This window comes from Psammomys obesus, unplaced genomic scaffold (genome assembly GCF_907164565.1).
Source record: "Psammomys obesus unplaced genomic scaffold, mPsaObe1.curated_primary_1811, whole genome shotgun sequence".
Classification (NCBI taxonomy): Eukaryota; Metazoa; Chordata; class Mammalia; order Rodentia; family Muridae; genus Psammomys; species Psammomys obesus.
The window spans coordinates 55,613,575-55,633,486 of record NW_026585504.1 but is presented as its reverse complement, the minus strand read 5'-3'; the positions used below and the strand labels follow the sequence as shown (position 1 = coordinate 55,633,486).

The window sequence follows — 19,912 nt, the reverse complement described above, 5'->3', positions numbered from 1 at the left end:
CTGGTAACCTTACATCTTAGTTAATTTTCCATTGCCATGATAAGACACTATGACAAAGAAAATGCTTAATTTGTACTCATGGTGGCAAATGGCCAGTGTCCACGACCACCATTATGGGAAGCATGGTAACAGCAAGGCAGGCATAGTGCTGGAGCAATAGCCAAGAGCTTATATCATATACATAAACACTAGGCACAGACAGCTGGCTGACTTTTGAAACCACAGAGCCAGTCTCAAACAACACACCTTTTTCTACAAGGTTATACTTGCTAATTTTTCCCCAAAAGTTCCACCAACTGGGGAGCAAGTTATAAACATGAGCTTAAGGAGGCTGTTCTCATTCAAACTACCATCCTAGGATGGATAAAGGAAGGTATATTTCTAACCTTCTACACTGCTCATTACTTTTTCATGTCACCCACTACCCTACATCCTTTCAACTTACAGATAACCCCTCCTATTATGTGTGTGTGTATGCATGCTTGTTGTGTATGTACATGTGTGTAGATTCACATGTGAGTACATGTGAGCATGTTCACAGCACAGCAAATGGAGGTCTGGAAACAGTCCTTAGACACCTTCCCCAATTTAAGACAATATTCCTCTTTGGCCTGTAACTTCATCATGTAAGCAAGGCTACCTGACATGTGGGCTTCCATGGCTCTAGCTGTCTCTACCTCACATTTTACATCTCTGGGCTTACAGGCATGCACCACGTAACCTAGGTTTTTCATCACTTCTGAGGATCAAACTCAGGTCCCTGAACTTTCAGGGCAAGCACTTTCCCAGCTGACCCATCTTCTCAGCCCCAATTTAGAATTTATTTTCCTTGTTGACATATTTCTTGCCCAAGACAGTACATTTGATATGTCTATTCTATCTACCCTGATAAGCACACATGCAGACATAGTTTCTTTCTAGATTACTGGTTCTCTATCTTCCTAATGCAGTGACCTTTGATACAATTCTTATGTTGTGGTGACCCCAATCTTGAAATTACTTTGATTACTACTTCATAAGTGTAATTTTGCTACTGTTATGAATCATAATGTAAAATCTGTGTTTTACAAAGGTCTTAGGTGATCCCTATGAAAGGTTTGTACACCCCAAAAGGGCCATGACCCACAGGTTGAGAACTGCTGTTCTAGACCAAAATTTAAATGAGTTGTAGCGTGAGGTGTAAAAGAGGATGAGTCTCAGTTAAGACAACTGAGGGAGACAGAAAATAGTTGATTTGTAGTTTCTACCCTCAGAATTTCTCCTGCTCATCCTTCTCCCCCTCTTTTCTCCTCTCTCCTTCTCTTTTCCCATTAGTCCAACTGGCAGAACTCAAGGATTTGTACTCATTCTCCACACATCTGTGCATGACCTTGAGTTCAAGGTTTGAATAATAATTGCCTGTTTTCTAAAGCCAGAATGGGCCTCTGTCCCTTCTTGGATCTCCCTGAATTCTCAGCAGCTCAGACATACAGGCTAGTGGGATTTAGTTGTGCTTTCCATCTTCTTGTCTCCTGTCATCATACCCTCTTATATCAAGGAAGATCTAGGTTTTTCTGTGTGAACAAAACAATCTGAAAGTTTAAATCTGTTCAGTGCTTGATGGAGTGATTTAAGCCTCTTCTGGCCCTTTCCAGATATTTTCTTAGCTGAGAGTAAGATTACAGCCCAAGTCTATGTGTGAGGTGAGAATCATCATCTGCTACATAATATTTTAATGGAAAAAACTTTAGGATAAATACACAGATAACACATAATGCACCTACTGATTTTTGGCAGTAGGTGAAGACTCAAGATGCAGTGGATAGCAGTAACTGAACACACTGTATTCCATGACCCGTAGTAAGCTTTACAATAAACACATGGAGCAATAAATAGAATAGCTTAAACTTCATTAATTCAATTGTCCATATGGCTAACCAGTGAGTTGCCTAATAACCCAACAGCTGTCTTTCCCTCTTCCAGTGCACAGTCCTGTATTACATAAGCATAAGGGAATATGCTTCAGTTTTGTCTCCTTGGTGCACCAAACAGCTATCTTTGAAATTGTACAGAAGGAGTAACTGATTCTATCCCTTTCATTTCAGATGAAAGACATGATAGGCAGCATAAAAACTTGTGTTTTATTTATGTGCAGAGACCATGGATGTGTAAGCATTTTAAGAAGGGCTATGTTTCCCTCTCTCCAGGCAATTCTGTTTTTTTGAGAAAGGGCCTCACGCGTGCATCACAAGCTGGCTATACACATTCTATGTAGTCAAAAATGACCTATAACTTCTCATCCTCCTGGCCTCCCATCCTGAGGTCTGGCATTACTGAAGCACACTGCCATGCATAATTTATGCAGTGGTGCTGGTAATTGAACTCAGGGCTTCATGCATGCCAGGCGAGCACTCTACCAACTGGATCACACTCTAGGCCTTGGCTTCCGATTTAACTTCCTTTCTCTCACTGGGAACTTAAAGAAAAGTTCAACACATCTGACAATTACACCACAGCTAAGTATTACCAGAAAGATGTTACTTTTATGTAATAAGATGCTACAGGTGGACAAGAGGAAGCTGAGATGGAATTACCCTTTAGATGAGTTTCTTTGCGAGAGTAACATAGCATCAAGGCCACAAAAGCCGGACAGGCCAAGAAATGAGACTAAGGAGCCTTTAGGTCAAAAGAACAATGAGGAAGCATCTCGTTCTTACTGGTTTTCAAGGATACAGGGATAGGTCCCACACCAAATGCCCTAGTCTACCTGCTAGACGTCATCAGCATCTGGCTTTAACTCATGGTTTTCTAATGTCTTGATAGTAGGGAAAGAACAGGCCTTCCTTGCAACTATAGATGGAAAAGGAAGAGCTGCATGGTCACAGCAGATTTCTCATTTTGTCTAGGGAAAGAGACCATAGTAGGAAGTGGTTTGGTTTCTGGGACAGGGGGCAGCTAGAGATTCTGTGATCTACTCGTTGTATCTATAACATACAGCTATGACACCTTTCATGTTTTCTGCCTTATTTTTTTTTTTTTTTTTTTTTTTTACCATTAGGAGGAACATCATCAAGACAGAAAGGCTTTCTTGGATGCATCCGTTCTTTACGTTTGAATGGACAGAAAATAGATCTGGAAGAGAGAGCAAAGGTCACACCTGGAGTCAGACCTGGCTGTCCAGGTCACTGCAGCAGCTATGGAAGCAACTGCCACCATGGGGGCAAGTGTGTAGAGAAACACAGCGGCTACTCTTGTGACTGTACCAACTCACCATATGAGGGACCTTTCTGCCAGAAAGGTAAGGTGGGCATGCATGCCACTACTGCGTGTGGTCCTGTAGCATCCAAATATTATGGCCAATGATCCCGTGCCCTTAGGCCATCCACACCATTTCTACTGCAGGAAATGCTCTACTCCCCACATACCATGGTTAAAACTATGGCACCTATGCTTCAGGTGAGTATGTATTATCTACATGGCACTGTTAAACCAACATTTTCTATGCCCTCAAATAGTGCCCATGCTTTGTACTCTCCTGTGTTTGGACTCTGTGTAGGTCATTAACATAATCATATCCATGCATTGGGCTTGTGTACTTGCCTGAAGTTCAATTGTGCTTGTAATAATTGAAAATGGGCACATCATCCAGGCTGAAGGACCAGCAGAAGACTAGGAGTGGATCTTCTATTTATGTTTAATGGCATACTCACATTTCTAGTTCCAGTACCTCGATTAGAAAATGTATCAAAGTACCACAGAGTATAAAGGAAGGCATAAAGCACTTAAGCCATCTTTTATTTTTTGAATGAATACATGTCAACAAGTAAAATAAGAAAAGATTTGTCTACTCTAAAGCTTTATAGTTTTTTTTAACAAAAACTATAGTTTTTTCTCTACAAAAAAAAAAAAAAAAGATTGCTGAGCACCCAAAGTAAACAATATTCAAGAACAGTGTTTAATACTAAAATGAATTATTTTACCTGCTATGAGACTCAATACTCCACATGGCTTTTGTCAATTCATTAAGACACACTCTGTTTTAATGTGTGTATGTGTGTGTGAATGTCCACAAGCACACATATTTCCTATGGAAGAGAGATGTGCATGTGTGTGCAGGCTATACGACAAAATGGGCATACATTCTGCAGGTAACATCTGCCCTGTATTTTAAGGCAAGGTCTCTCACTCCTTGAGACTCTCTGATAGACTAGGGTAGCTGGCCTGAGAGCTACAGTGGTCTTTCAGACTATTCTTCCTGGCTACTGAGATTGCAGTCACCACTATGCTAATTTTTTAACATAGGTTTTGAAAATCACACTATAAGCAGTGCAACAACAGAGCCATCTTTTCAGGCTGAAGACATATTTTTCAAGCTCTTCCACCATGTTAGACTAAATAAGCTACTATGTAGTCCAGCTTAATCTAAAAGTTAAAGAGAAAAAAAAAGTACCCAATGTTTCCCTTAAAGGATTTTGTAATTTAATGTCTCTCTTCTTTCTGACTTCTCCAATTGGTTGGGATACTTGTTATTGCCAGGAAACATAAAAATCTCTTCGGGAAAACAAAATGTAGGAATGAACTTCCAGACAAACAGTGTTAAATTGTGCATCAGAGCTGGAAATACAGAAAACAGGTCCCATGCCAACAGCTCTTCACTGAAGACAAATCATTGAATTTAATAATTTCAAACTCTTTAACTGTCTAAAGTCTCTCTAAAAGTCCAAAGTCCCTGAAGTGTTTATTCCTCTAATATGAAAAATGAGTTACATTCTTTCTTATTTGAAGAGGGAGGAGCCAAGGCACTGTCCAATCAAAGCAAAGCAATGCTAAATGCAGACAGTGTAAGAAGGTCAGGGCTTGGCCCCTGGAGCCCACTCATGATCTGCACTCACAAGGGCAGAGGCAGCTCCCCTTCCCTGGCTCTGCTATCTGCAGTACATGTGGCTCCTTTGCTAGACTCAGGCCAGCTCTCTCTTACAGCTGTTACTTACCTTGGCTGTTGTCACACAGTCCTGACAGGTCTAAAAGGATGGGGTCTCTACCATCACTGATGGCTTCCTGGCCTCTCTTTTCTGACTCTGACACTACCACATGGTGCCAAACCAGCTTGTCCAAATGATCCTGGGCTTTCTACTGTAACTGAGGTTATATTCTCACCAATGGCCTCTCCTGTCCACTCATGATGCCGTACTTCATGTTCTCCACGGCCCCCTCAGTACAGCAGCTTCATACCACAAAAAAACAGTGCCATGTGGAGATTCTTACACATTCCCAAGTTTGGTGTCAGCTTGAAATGTACATTTAGACTCTCTGGACTACAGATTTGTATGCTGACCCTGAGTAAAACTTCCCCAAAAAAGATTTTGCCTCAGTGAGGCTGGCCTCTTATTCATCACAGCTGATCCCTCAGCATCAACTAAGTAACATCTGTTATCTGAGTGAAGCACAAATTTCACCATTGGAGATTGTTAATTCAACATATTACATGAACAATCCTGATAGCCTATTCTTCCCTCTGAAACTTAACAAAACAGGCCTTACTCTCAGCGTTATGTTTCATATTCACACAGATAGCCCAGTGGACTCTGAGTACTCAATGGCTTTTCCAGCCCAAAGTGCCAAATACATTCCACAATCTTTGCCAAAACAGTATGCTCAGGTTTATCCCAATAGTACTCCATAACCTGCTTCCAATTTCTGTTTCAATTTACTCTCTTTCAGTGTGATAAACGCTTTGGCAGAAAGAAATTGGGGAGGAAAGGGCTGATGTGGATTAGAGGTCACAATCTAACATCAGAAGACAAGGCAGTGACCTAACGCAGGGACATGGAGGCAGGAACTATACCATAGACCAGGGCAGAATGTATACTGGCTTACTCTCTGTGACTAGCTCAGCCTGATATTGTGGTTAATCCAGGACGACTTGCTCTGGAGTGGCACATTCACAGAACAGGCTGGGACCTCCTAGATCAGTCATTAAAAAATTCTCCCACAGACTTTTCTATTGGCCAATCTTATGGAGACATTTTTTTCTATTGAAGTTTGTCTTCCTGACAAAACTTTTTTGTTACCCTGACCTGTGTCAAGGTAGTGAAGAATTCACAAAGACAGCAAGTATAACATTCTTAAAGAATACACAAATACGTTTTAAACTAACTTGAAGACAAAAGTGCTCTCAGTTTTCATAAGGGGGGAGAGCTCTGCTAACATCTAAGAAGCTGGAGAGCATCCTTGAGTGGTCATTACAGGCAGCACATGCAGACTGACACTAAGACAGGACTACGAGCTCTAAAGTGTACTGTAGCAGCTATGACAAAATCTTCTGATGGTGGGGGCACTTGAACAGTGGACCTACCTGCATTTCTCAGGAGACATTAAATGATTCCTTGTATAAACTATGGATGTAAGATTCCTTCTTAACCAAATATATATCATGACAACTTCCTCTGGGAAAGTGATGTGGAAATGAACAGGAGAACCATGTTCCAAGAGAGATACTTGAGCAAAGGATGGTCTCTGCTGGGGTGTTCTCCCTTGCTTTGCATTGTAGCATCATGTATGTCAGGAATGAGGTTTTTAAACATGGAATTCCAAAAACGGAATTATGGACATGAGCTTCTTTACCAGTCCTGGGCCAAAATGCCAACTTTCTCTTCCAATAATGCTGCAATAAAAGGAAGGAATGTTCATCTGGACTTACAATTTCAGAGATTTTAGGCCACAGTTCTTTGGCCCTGTTGATTTTTTTGTTCATTTTTTGTTGTAGACAAGGGACATCATAGTGGGTGAATGTGACACACAAAAATCTACCTCTTATAGCATCTGTAAGCAGAAATGAGAAGGGGATGTGGAGATCCCAGCATTCCCTCAAAGTCACACCACTAATGGCCCAGGTGCTTTCCACAGGCTCTACCTTAGTGGACTGTTTGTAAAGATTTATCTTTATTTTTATGTGTATGATTGTTTTTGTTTTTGTTTTTGTTTTTTTTTTTTTTGCCATGTGTATGAGGTAGGCCACAGAGGCCAGAAAAGAGATTCTGCTTCCTTGGAACTGAGGGTACACATGGTTTTTTTACTCCCGGTTGTAGGTGCTAAGAACCAAGCTAAAATCCTCTGGAGGACAAAGAGACTTTGCTCTAAGCTATCTCTCTAGCCCAGGTGATGTGACAGTACCTCTCAGGGTTGGGGAAAACTTCAGTTTATTTGTTATGCAGCTTTGCTGCTTTGCTTTAGGGATTTGTCTCCTTTGTGATTCTGATTTCATTGTGAATAAAAATATTATAGAATATCCTTCCAGGTATGTAGTCCTTTGCTTTATATATTCTTTTAAGAAAAACTTTATTTATTGTTAGTCTTTTAGTCAGATATACTTTAAGTGCAAAGAAATCCCTGCTCCCCCAAAGGTGGATGCTGTCCTAGTTCCTGCTGATTTCACACATAACAACTTACCTGGGTTCAGATTCCTTTCATTGTCAGCCTCCTCAAACTCTCTTGACCATGAACAGCCCTCTGCCCTCCCTAGAAGCCACTTTTCTCTTTCTGTCTCTGTGAATTTGCCTAGGGTGGAACTCTGACATACAGGAACCCTAATACTTGTTGCTTCTTTGCATTATCTTTTTTCCATTAGATAATGTTATCACTAGATCCGTGTTATAGTAGTTTTTTTTTTTTCTCTCTAATGCCAAAGCATTTGTGGATACTCCCCACTTTGCTTTCCTGTTTGTTGGTCAATTGACACTGGACTGTCTCCATTTTTTTATGTTTTGAATACTATCACTGAGGCTCACATGCATGTTTGAGAATGGCAAGTTTTACTTTTGATTTTGTGTAGTTTCATTACATTTATCCATTTGGGCTTGAGAAGCTGTTGAAGCATTTTGTGCCCTGTGATCGATCCTCTGAAGACAAACAACCACATTCAGAATTTCATTTCTCTTCTTCCATCTGTAAGTGAGAATGCATTGAAGAAATGTTGGAAATGGCTGGTCCATGGGGAGTATAGTTTTATTGATTGTAGATATGAGAGAAAGAACAGACAGAGGCAACTGGAAGAGTCCGCAACAGAGAGAAAAAGCAGATAGGACAGGCCTGCGCCAGGGCTATCGCTCCTGCATGGGTAGGAGAGTGGCAGAGAGAAGCAGGGGAGAATAGGAGAGAGGCTAGCAATGGAAGCCAGTAATCATGGAGAGGGGTGGGGGTGGGGCTTGCCAAGTTTTGTAATCTTGAATATCCTGGGAGCTAGCACAGTAGAGGGGTAAGATGTACAAATACATGAGGATGCAGCTATGGGCTTTGGAATGTATAACAGTTGCATGTGTTAGGTACCAGAGGAGACTAGAAGTTAGCTTTGGCTTTGATATTCAACCATAGGTGTATGGCAAGTAAACTGATCTTTTTTGTCAGGCAGAAATCTGTTTTGCAGGCTCCTGAGGAATGCTACCTATAAGCATACTATCCACCAGAAATCCTCCTGGAGTCCAGCCTGAGCCAAGCCTAGACATTCATGTTGGACCAAATCAGTGAGCCTGCCCTTTCTGGGGATGCTTGGGATTTTTCTCATATATCTGACATCACTGTGTAGCACTGTGAATAAAGTTCAGGTCATAAACTTAGTGGGTGATAAGTGTACTTACCTGCTGAGCCATCTTGCTGGCCCCATGTTTTTTTTTTCTTTTGAGGAAATCACAAATTGTTTTTCAAAATGGGTTGCAGATTTTCCATCCTTAACATAACTGTACTACAAAAGCTCCAGTTTTTCTTCACTCTCACATACCTATTATTTTATGCTTGTCTTAAAGCAGACAGCCTACTGTATGGGAAATGGTGCCATACTGTGCCTCTGACTTGCTCGTAACTAATGACTAGTCATGCTAAACATTCATTCAAATCATTACCATTCATTTCAGTGTTTTTTAAAAATAAGTTCTTATGAGAACCTTTTGCGGATTTTTATTCTCATCATTAAGTTGCATTTTTCTGTCTCCTGAATATATTCCCATTATAAAAAATATAATTTGCAAATTTATCCTCCCATTCTGTGGGTTTTCTTCTCACAGTCCTCATTTTATCATTTGAAATAGAAACCTCCTTCATTCTGATGAGCTCAATTTATCTTTCCTTTCTTTTATTGCTTTTACTTGTACTGTCATACATGAGAAATAAGTGGTGGATTTGAGGAAATAAAAATATGCACTTATAATTTATTCAAAGTATCCTATAATTTTAGCTCTTCTATTGAGGATCTTGTTACATTTTAAGCTAATTTTTGTATATATTGTAAGATGTTTCTCTTTCATCATTCCCTTATTTATTTTACCACATTTAAATTTATTTATTTATTCATGGCTGTGTATTTGTGTGTCTCTGTGTGTGTCTGTGTGAGGTCTGTGTGTGTTTGCCAGCAGGCCAGGGCACATATGTGGTCAAAGGACAACTTTTAGGAGTAGCTTCTTTCATTCTACCATGTGTTCCCAGAGATTAAACTCGACTCCTCAGGCTGTAAGTTACTTTACATTCTGAGCCACCTTGGCATCCTTGACATGATTTTTTTCAACTACAAGTATCCATTTGTCTGGGCATCATTTACCAATGTGTATTTCTTTAGAAGTCAACTCTTCTAATGTTGGCTAAATAACTACCACTTAAATACTTTTGTCACTAAAAGTGTGAGCTAATAAATGTGGAAATTGATGCACAAATCTAGAAAGGTAAACCTAACTTAATCACACATAGACAATCACTTCAAAATATTACTTACATTGAATATAGTGAAGATCATAGTGTGTGTTTTATTTATGCCACTGGCTTACTTAATTTTGTTCCATAAGCATTCCTATATATGACATAAATATCTGCAAGTATCAGTTTTAACATTGCCGTATTTCCCATTGCAAACACTGTCTTCTCTAACTTCATTCATCTCTCACTGGATCTCTGTGGAAATACTCTAGGCCCAGGTTCTCATTCATTTCTCATTGCCCCTGTGCACATAGTAGTTATGTATTTAACCTCAAACTTCTTTGATTTCCACATTTATAATGTGTGGACAATTAAGGCATTTTATAGGAGGGATCATGTTTAATAGTCAATAAGCACCACACACATAACACAAATTCTTCCTAAAGGATGGCTCTTACTATGTTTTGAAATGATATCTTATCTCATGCTAAGATAATAATAACATTTAAAATTCACTAAATCTGCTTTAGGTTTTATTCATAAGTAATCTCTGGGAAAATGAATCCTATTCCAGCAGTTTCATCTTTTTTCATAAAATATAAGTAAATGGATGAGTAGCAGCATTGTGGCCCCCTCCTTTCTCTCCTCCCAATCCCACCTCCCTCTTCTCCCCTAGTTCACTGATAGGGAAGGTCCTCCTCACCTTCTATTTGACCCTAGCCTATCAGGTCTCATCAAGACTGGTTGCATTGTCTTCCTCTGTGGCCCAGCAAGGCTGCACCCCCAAGGGGATGGTGATCAGAAAGCCTATCACTGAGTTCATGCCAGAGAATCCCCAGCTCCCTTAACAGAAAACCCACTTGGAGACTGAGTCTATGGGGTACATCTGAACATGGGTTTTAGGTCCTCTCCATGCACTCTCCTTATATGGGGTGTCAGTCTCTGAAAGGCCCCCAGGGCTCAGGGTATTGGCTATGTTGTTTTCCTTTGGGAGCTCCTGTCTCCTCCAAGTCGTTCTATCTCAAACTTCTTTCATAAGATTACCTGCACTCTGCCCCAAGTTTGGCTACGATTCTCAGTATCTGCTTTGAAACCTCCACCAGTAGACTCTTTCAGAGGCTGACTGTGGTAGGTTCCTGTCCTGTTCACTGTCTTCTCATGCTTCCAATGTCTATCGCATTTGTCCTTCTGAATGAGGATTGAGCATCTTTCCAAGGTTCTTAACCTTTCTGATGGGTGTAGAATGAAATCTCAGGGTTGTTTTGATTTGCATTTCCATGACAACTAAGGACGCTGAACATTACTTAAGTGTTTCTCTACCATTCAATATTTTTCTATTGAGAATTCTCTGTTTAGTTCTGTTTCCCATTTTTTTATTAAAATTTTATTTTTTTATATTTATTGCCGTTCATTCACTTTGAATCCCAGCTGTAGCATCCTCCCTCATTCCCTCCCAATCCTACCCTCCCTTGCTCATCTCCTCCCATGCCCCTCCCTGAGTCCACTGGTAGGGGAATTCCTCCTTCTGTTCTCTCTGACCCTAGTCTATCAGGTCTCTTCAGGACTGGCTGCACTGTCCACCTCTGTGGCCTGGCAAGACTACTTCACCAGTAGGGGGAGGTGATCAAAGACCCAGCCACTGAGTTCAAATTAGATACAGTCCTTATTCCCATTACTAGGGAACACACTTGGATACTGAGCTGCCATGGGCTACATCTGAGCAGGGGTTCTAGGTTATATCCATGCATGGTCCTTGGTTGGAGTATCAGTCTCAGAAAAGACCCCTGTGCTCAGATTTTTGGGTTCTGTTGCTCTCCTTGTGGAGCTCCTGTCCTCTCCAGGTCTTATTATCTCCCCCGTCTTTCATAAAATTTACTTCATTCTGACAAAAGTTTGGCTATGTGTCTCAGTATCTGCTTTGATACACTACTGGGTAGAGTTTTTCAGAGGCCCTCTGTGGTAGGCTCTTGTCCTGTATCTTCCAATGTCCATCCCATTTGTCTTTCTGAGTGAGGATTTATTATCTTACCTATGGTCCTCCTTCTTGCTTAGCTTCTTTAGGTGTACAGATTTTAGTATGTTTATCCTATATTCTATATCAAGTATCCACTTATAAGTAAGTATACACTGTGTCTTTCTGCTTCTGGGATAAATCACTCAGGATGATCTTTTCTAGATCCCACCATTTGCCTGTACATTTCATGATTTCTTTGTTTTTAATTTCTGCTTAGTATTCTATTGTGTAAATGTACCACAATTTCTCTATTTATTCCTCCATTGACAATGGACATCTGGGTTGTTTCCAGGTTCTGGCTATTACGAATAAAGCTGCTATGAACATGGTTGACCACATGTCCTTGTTGTGTACTTGAGTATATTTTGAATATATGCCTAGGAATGTACCCCATTTTTAAGTGGATTACTTGATTTGTTGCTTTTTGACTTCTTGAGTTCTTTATATATTCTGTATATTAGCCCTCTGTCAGATATAGGGTTGGTGAAAATCCTGTCAAATGCTATAGGCTGATGTTTTGTTCTAACTACAGTGCCCTTTACTTTACAGAAGGTGCTCAGTTCCAAGGGAGCCCATTTATTGATTGTTGATCTCAGAGCCATTGTTGTTGGTATTCTGTTCAGGAAGTTGTTTCCTGTGCCAATGAGTTCAAGGATTTTCCCCACTTTCTTGTCTAACAGGTTTTATGCTGAGGTCTTTGATCCACTCAGACTTTAGTTTTGTGCAGGGCAACAAATACAGATCTATTTGCATTTTTCTACATGTAGACATCCAATTAGCCCTGTACAATTTGTTGAAGATCATATCTTTTGCCCATTGTATGGTTTAGGCTTCTTTGTCAAAAATCAATTATCAGTAGTTATGTGTGTATATTTCTAGGGCTTCCATTCTATTTCATTGATCCACCATTCTGTTTGTATGCCAGTATCATGCAGTTTTTATTACTGTTGCACTATAGTACAGCTTGAGATCAGGGATGGAGATACTTCCAGATGATCTGTTGTTGTAAAAGATTATTTTAGCAATTCTTGGGTTTTTGTTTTTCCATATGAAAGTGAGAATTGTTCTTACAAGTCCTGCAAAGAATTGTGTTGGTATTTTGATGGGAATTGCATTGAATCTGTAGATTGCTTTTGGCAGGATGGCCATTTTCACTCTGTTATTCCTACTGATCCATGAACATGGGAAATCTTTCCATCTTCTGATATCTTCTTTAATTTCTTCAGAGACTTGAAGGTTTTTTTCATACATGTCTTTCACATGCTTGGTTAGATTCACACCAAGGTACTCTATGTTATTTGTGGCTGTTATAAGGGTGCTGTTTCCCTAATTTCTTTCTCAGCCTTTTTGTCTTTCTATACAGGAGAGCTACTGATTTTTTTTTTTTAGTTAATTTTCTATTCAGCCAATTCGCTGAAGGTGTTTATTAGCTGAAAGAATTGTCTGGTAGAATTTTTGGGGTCACTCAAGTATACTATCATATCATCTGAGAATATGATACTTTGACTTCGTCTGTTCCAATGTGTATACCCTTGATCTCCTTTAGTTGCTTTATTGCTTTAGTAAGGACTTTAAGTACTATGTTGAAGAGATACGAAGAGAGCTTGTCCCTGATTTCAGTAGGATTGAGTTAAGTTTCTCTCCATTTAGTTTGATGTTGGCTATATAATTGCTGTGCATTGTCTTTACTTATGTTAATGTATATGCCTTGTATCCCTGAACTCTCTAAACTTTAAACAGGAATTATTGAATTTTGTCAAATGCTTTTTCGGCCTCTAAGGAAATGATCAAATCTTTTTGTTCTTTGTTTTTTTTCCCATTCTGTTTGTTTATGTGATGGATTACATTGATGGATTTTCATATATTGAGCCACCCTTGCATGCCTGGAATGAAGCCTACTTGGTCATGGTGGATGATATTGATTACGTGTTCTTGGATTCGGTTTGTGAGTATTTTATTGAGTATTTTTGCATCAATGTTCATAGGAGAGACAGGTCTGGAATTCTTTTTTGTTGGGTCTTTGTGTGGTTTAGGTATCAAGCTGACTGTGTCCTCGTAGAGTGAATTGGGCAAAGTTTCTTCTATTTCTATTTTATGAAACGGTTTGAAGAGAATTGGCATCAACTCTTCTTTGAAAGTCTGGTAGAATTCTGTGCTGAAACCATTTGATCCAGGACACTTTTTGGAAAGGACATTTTTGATGACTGTTTCTATTTCCTTGGGGGATATAGGACAGTTTAATCCATTTACCTGATCTTGGTTTAGCTTTAGTAAATGAAATCTATCAATAAAATTGTCCATTTCATTAAGATTTTCAAATTTTGTGATGTATAGGATTTTGAAGTAAAACCTAATGATTCTTTGAATTTCCTCAGTGTTTGTCATTATGTCCCCCTTTTCGATTCTCATTTTGCTGATTTAGATATTTTCTCTCTGCTTTTAGTTAGTTTGGCTAAGGGTTTCTGTATCTTTTTGATTTTTTCAAAGTACCTGCTCTTAGTTTCATTGAGTTTTTGAATTGTTTTCTTTGTTTCTAATTTATTGATTTCAGCCCTAAGTTTCATGACTTCCAACTGTCTGCTCCTCTTGGGTGTGTCTGCTTCTTTTTGTTCTAGGACTTTCAGGTGTGCATGAGATGTCTCCAACTTATTTCTGAAGGCATTTAGTGTTATGAACTTTCCTCTTAGCACAGCTTTCATTGGGTCCAGTAAATTTGGGTATGTTGTGCCTTCATTTTCATTGAAGTTTAGGAAGTCTCTAATTTCTTTTTTCCTTTCTTCCCTGATCTAGCTGTCGCTGAGTAGAGAGTTTTTTAGTTTCCATGCATGTGTAGTTTTTCTGTTATTTCTGTTTTTGTAGTAATCTGATAGGATACAAGGATTGTTTCAATCTTCTTGTATCTGTTAAGGCTTGCTTTGAGTCCAACTATATGGTCAATTTTGGATAAGGTTCCATGGGGTTCTGAGAAGAAATTAAACTCTATTGCATTTGGATGAAAGGTTCTGTAGACATCTGTTAGGTCCTTTTGATTTAGGACCTCTGTACATGTCATTATTTCCCTATTTAGCTTCTCTGTTGATGATCTGCCCCTTAGTGAGAATGGAGTGTTAAGTCTCCCACTATTAAGGTGTTGGGATCGATGTGTGGTTTGAGCTTTAATAATGTTTCATTTACGAATGATGGTCGTCTTGTTTTGGGGGCATAGATGTTCAGGACTGTGATGTCCTCATGTTGGATTTTTCCTTTGATTAGAATGAAGTGTCCCTTCTCATCTTTTTTGATTAAATTTGCATGAAATTCTATTTTATTAGACATTAGGACAGCTACCCCAGCTTGAAAAACATTTTTCCAGCCCTTTACTCTTAGGTGGTGTCTGCCATTGCTGCAGAAGTGTGTGTTTTGGAGGCTGTAGAATGTCGGATCTTGTTTCCACAACCATTCTGTTAGTATGTGTCTTTTTATTGGAGAGTTGAGTCTGTGTAGTGGCCTAGGTCCAGTCCATGTTTTGTCCTTGGTTGGTGATTCAGTCTCTACAAGCCCCCCTAGGCCTAGATTATTTGGTTTTGTTGGTCTTATTGAGGAACCCTTTTACCCATGCCCCAGGTCCTTCTTCCCCCCTAATCTTTTGCAAAGTACACTGTATTCTGCCTAACGTTTGGCTGTGAACTTCAGCATTTGTTTCCATCTGCTGCTGGATGGAGCTTCTCAGAGAACAGCTATGGTTGGCTCACACCTATCTTTTAATATAGATACTGGAGATCTAAACTCACTTCTTCACATTTGTGTAGCAAACACTTGAAGAACCAAGCCATCATCTTATCCCTAAGGTATACTCTCTTGTAACATAGAGAATTCTCAAGTGTAAACCCTGATGCACAGTTCTCTTTCTTCTGCACTTTTCAAAGACTATCTCAATGAATAACACAAAGATACATAGAGAGGGTTTAGTGTTAGCATTTACTTCCCCAGCGATTTTTATAATTACAAACATTGGCTACAAAGGACCTGAGAAATGCTTCTGTCAGCAAAGTGCTTGCCTTACAAGCATAGGAGTCTGAGTGTGTATCCCCAGTACCTATGTAGAAAGTAGGATGAATCACTAGAGGAGGTGAGACTCTAAGAGCTCTGAGCTGCCTAACCAGCCAGTCCAGCCAGTCCACAAGCTCCAGTGTCTCAAAAATGAAGTTGAGAATGATAAGAGAAGACATCCAACACTTTTGGTCTTCAAAATCAACACAGATCCACATATGCACATGTGTACATATACACAACAATTGAGCCTCTTCAAAGTTATCAAGAACCACATTGTATAATTTCTTAACACCCCTCACCCTGTGCTGGGCACAGAGGAAGCAATGAGCAGGCATTATACTACACTGAGTTATTGACTAAATGTTTGAAATGATGCCCTCTCATTTCTCTTTTGCAGAGATTTCAGCTCTTTTTGATTCTGGCACCTCTGTTACATACATGTTTCAAGAACCACACGCGGTGACCAAGAACACAAGCCTCTCATCTTCAGCTACCTACACAGATACAGCTCAATCCAAAGAAACCATTACATTGAGCTTCGTAACAGCACAGGCCCCCAGCCTCTTGCTCTTCCTCAATTTCTCTTCTCAGAATTTTCTGGCTATCCTGCTCTCCAGGAATGGTGAGTGATGGTGTCATGAAGCTACAAGGCAAGCCTTGCCAGGAAGGAAAACTTATGCTCTGCAGTATCCTGCAGAGACTCACAACTAGGCAGCCTCAGTCTAACCTTCCTTCCACTTCACCGTTATGAACCATAATTGGTATTCTGGGCCAGTGTCAATTTGCCACTCAAATCTCAAACTCACTTTTTTTTTTTTTTACTTTGTCTTGATTGTATGAGGTAATTCTATATTATTTGCTCCATGCTAAAAATTTATTAAGTGTAAAATATGATTAGCAGGTCTGAATTTCAGAAGGATACTTGCCACACGTTTACTATCTGCTTTGCTACCATGCTTGCCACTAGGGACTGGTAAAGAACAAATTCTGGCTGTGTTTTTTAGGTGGATATTGTCCAGACCTTTGAGAGAAATATGATATGGGAGCCATCCTGTGGCATAGGACATCACTTTTTACTGTTGATTTATTTTTTCTTAGAGGCATTAATTCTTCTTATATAATGACTTACTACAGAACTGTGATATTTGTCACTCTGAAATGGCAAGACCTGAATTACTTTACTTGGCCAAATAGTATTACTGTTTCACAAATGAAATTTTGTTATTTCTTTTCTTTCTTGCAGTTATTACCATTACTTATAAAATTCATCCATTGTTACATTGCCTTGTCCCCTGTCGACATTCTCAATAAGGTAGAATTTGCAAGGAAGACTTCGCTTCTCAGTTTTCAATATATCTGTAGCACCTAGGCTGTCATGATGATGTGGCCAAGTATGAGCATACAATAAAGATGTGAAGCAAGCTTTGGAAAGAATGTAGATCTAGTAGATATAAGAAGATTAGAGAAAGGACAGAAATTAAAATATACAGGTAATATTGATGATCACCACATACGATGGCAGTTGGAAGTCAAGGTTTCTTATGCCATAATTTTTTTTTATCACACTATGCCAGGACAAAACCTCCCACTAAAGCCATAACCAAGAACATTATGAAATCAGAATCCTACCATATGTAATAATTGTTTGAACAAGTGAACTGAAGAAACACACATACATCCATAGAGCATGATTTCACACAATACTCTCCTGTGATCAAGAACGTGGTTCCACTCCTCTTACAACCTTCTAGTACTATATCAGGATTCTAGACTTTTGGCCAATTCATCCCAAGCACACAAGTAAGATTCAGGTGAACTGTGGTATGCGACAGCAGAAGTGGGGAATGTATGTCACCCTGACTCAGGTGCAAATTAATATTTCACTTTGAATGCTTTTTATGACTGTTTTTGTTACCTTTCTTTCTCATGTTGTGCTACATATTACTTGAAAATAAATAACTATTTATTTAATCTGAAAAGTATAATGAAAACTTGGGGGTGTGGGAGATGAACCAGCCTAAAGCACAAGAGTAATAACAGATGGTCCACAGGTGTCACTTTTTCTGAGACCAAGACAAAGGGAAGAAACAGAAAGTTCTGACAGGCAGGAATGGAGGAAGAGACAGAGAAGAATGAGGGGGAGGAGGAAAAGAAAGAGGAAGAAGAGGAAGCAGAAGAGGAAGAAAAAGATTACAAAGGGGAAGAGGAAGACAAAGAGTAGGAGGAAAAAGGAGGAAGAAGAGGACTGATTACTTTTCAAGACCATGGGCCATTTAATTACCTACTTACTAGATTAAAAGTTAATGGCCCAAACTGCCAACAGGTCAGACATTGTCCCCACAGTGTTTTCAGGGTAGGACTTCACATACCTATCCCAGTCAAAGTGTATCTCTGAAAATACAACTGCCAAGAATACATGAAATGCAGAACTGGAATCACTGCATCTAATTATTTTGATTAACACATTTGGTGCCTAATTCTCCTAGTAACTTGGTCACAAGTTGATACTAATGAATCTGCTATGCTAGGTTCCCACAGTTGTTGAAACTGAGGCACAAGAATATCATAGCTCACACTATCACAGCAAGTAACAGTCACAGAAGGAGCACAGCCTCCCTTAGTCAGTCCAGTAGTAGAGTCATATTTTTGATTGTTTGTGTTTTTTCTTGTGGGAGAATCTCACAAGAAAGGGCTTTCCAGCCCTTTCCTGCTGAGATTATGGGTGTGTACCACCACACCTGCCTTTGTAGTATTAATCACTAGTGCTAATCTTTAACCTTTGGAACACATATTCTATTAACTAATTCTCATTTCTTTAGTAGGAAATCATTCTTGAATTCCCCCATGGTATATTTTCTTTTTCAATTTTTATTTTATTTTTATTAATTATAGTTTATTCACTTTGTATCCCAGCTGCAGCCCCCTCTTCCATCCCCTCCCCCTCGCACCCTCCCTCTCTCTTCTCCTCCTATGCCCCTATCCCAGTCCAATTATAGGGGAGGTCCTTATCCCTTTCCATCTGACCCTAGTCTATCAGGTCTCATCAAGACTGGTTTTTTTGTCTTCCTCTGTGGACTGGTAAAACTGCACCTCCCCTCAGGGGAAGGTGATCAAAAAGCCAGCCTATGAGGTGTGAAAGCTCAGTGTTCAGCTTGACTTCCCAGGATGACTCACAAGAGAGGCTCTTCATACAGAAAGCTCTTCTGTCAACAATGTGCATCTAATCCTAGAAGACACTCACTGAGGTTTCCTGGTTCCTGTGTCCTGGAACAAAGATTTGGACCAAAGCCACCTGGATAGTGAATGAAACAGACACCTTATTAAGGAGAAAGGCAGTCCTTATCATGGTAGTAGGCTAGTGGGCCAGTCCTGACCTCAGATTCAAAATCCTTGTGACTCTGTTACCTGATTTTGGGACTCTTTCCTTTTACTGTGTTGCCTTGTCCAGCCTTAACAGAAGAGTTGGTACCTAATCTTACGGCATCTTGATATGGCATAGAGGCTCCCCATTTTCTGAAAAGAAATGGAGGAGGAGGAGTTGTGGGGGGAAAAATTAGGAGGAGGGGGTTGAAAAGAAACTGCAGTCATAACATAAAATAAATAAAATTAAAATTCAAAAAAGGAGAAACTTAAGAGTTTAGTAATTATATCAATGGAACAAATGCCTTTAGTGACATTAAGTTCCTTGTCATTGGTAGTATTCAGATAACAAGTAAGTGAGATTTTTTTTTTTTTTTTGCTGGGAAAATTTAATAATTCTAAGAGTAGGTGAGAGACAAAAAACTGTCAAGAGTTGAGTTTCTTCCTAAGTTTTAGATTTTTGATTATTTATTCTCTGCTTGTATTGCCTTTAATGATTTTTTTTTTCTGTAAAGCCCTTATTTGCAGAACATGAAATGTTTCTTGAAGAATTAAGAATTCATGTCTTTAGTATGGTCCCAGGATATGCAGAGCATTAAACTGTTGACCTCATTAACAGTGGATCAGGAACTAGGAATATTTTAATAAAATTTGAGTACATTGTATTAAAAAATGTGCTTTTGATCTCAGAGCAGAGGCTCATACCTCATAGTGGAGACAGGATGCCCAACGTTTAAGGACAGCTTAGGCTTTGTAGCATGTTCATGACCAGAATGGGCTATAAAAAACCCTGTCTCAAAATGAAAGAAAGAAAGAAAGAAAGAAAGAAAGAAAGAAAGAAAGAAAGAA

General features: G+C 39.4%; 1 protein-coding gene across 2 annotated transcripts in view; it reads left to right on the top strand.

Annotated features, from left to right (window-relative positions):
- LOC129672188 (contactin-associated protein like 5-1-like) overlaps positions 1–19,912 on the top strand; it is a 715,327-nt gene that overhangs the window by 627,632 nt on the left and 67,783 nt on the right. For both annotated transcript variants that reach the window (XM_055601503.1, XM_055601502.1), the window contains exons 18-19: positions 3,038–3,277; positions 16,101–16,325. In XM_055601503.1, coding sequence (XP_055457478.1) covers positions 3,038–3,277; positions 16,101–16,325 — 465 coding nt within the window. The remainder of the gene's footprint in view (positions 1–3,037; positions 3,278–16,100; positions 16,326–19,912) is intronic.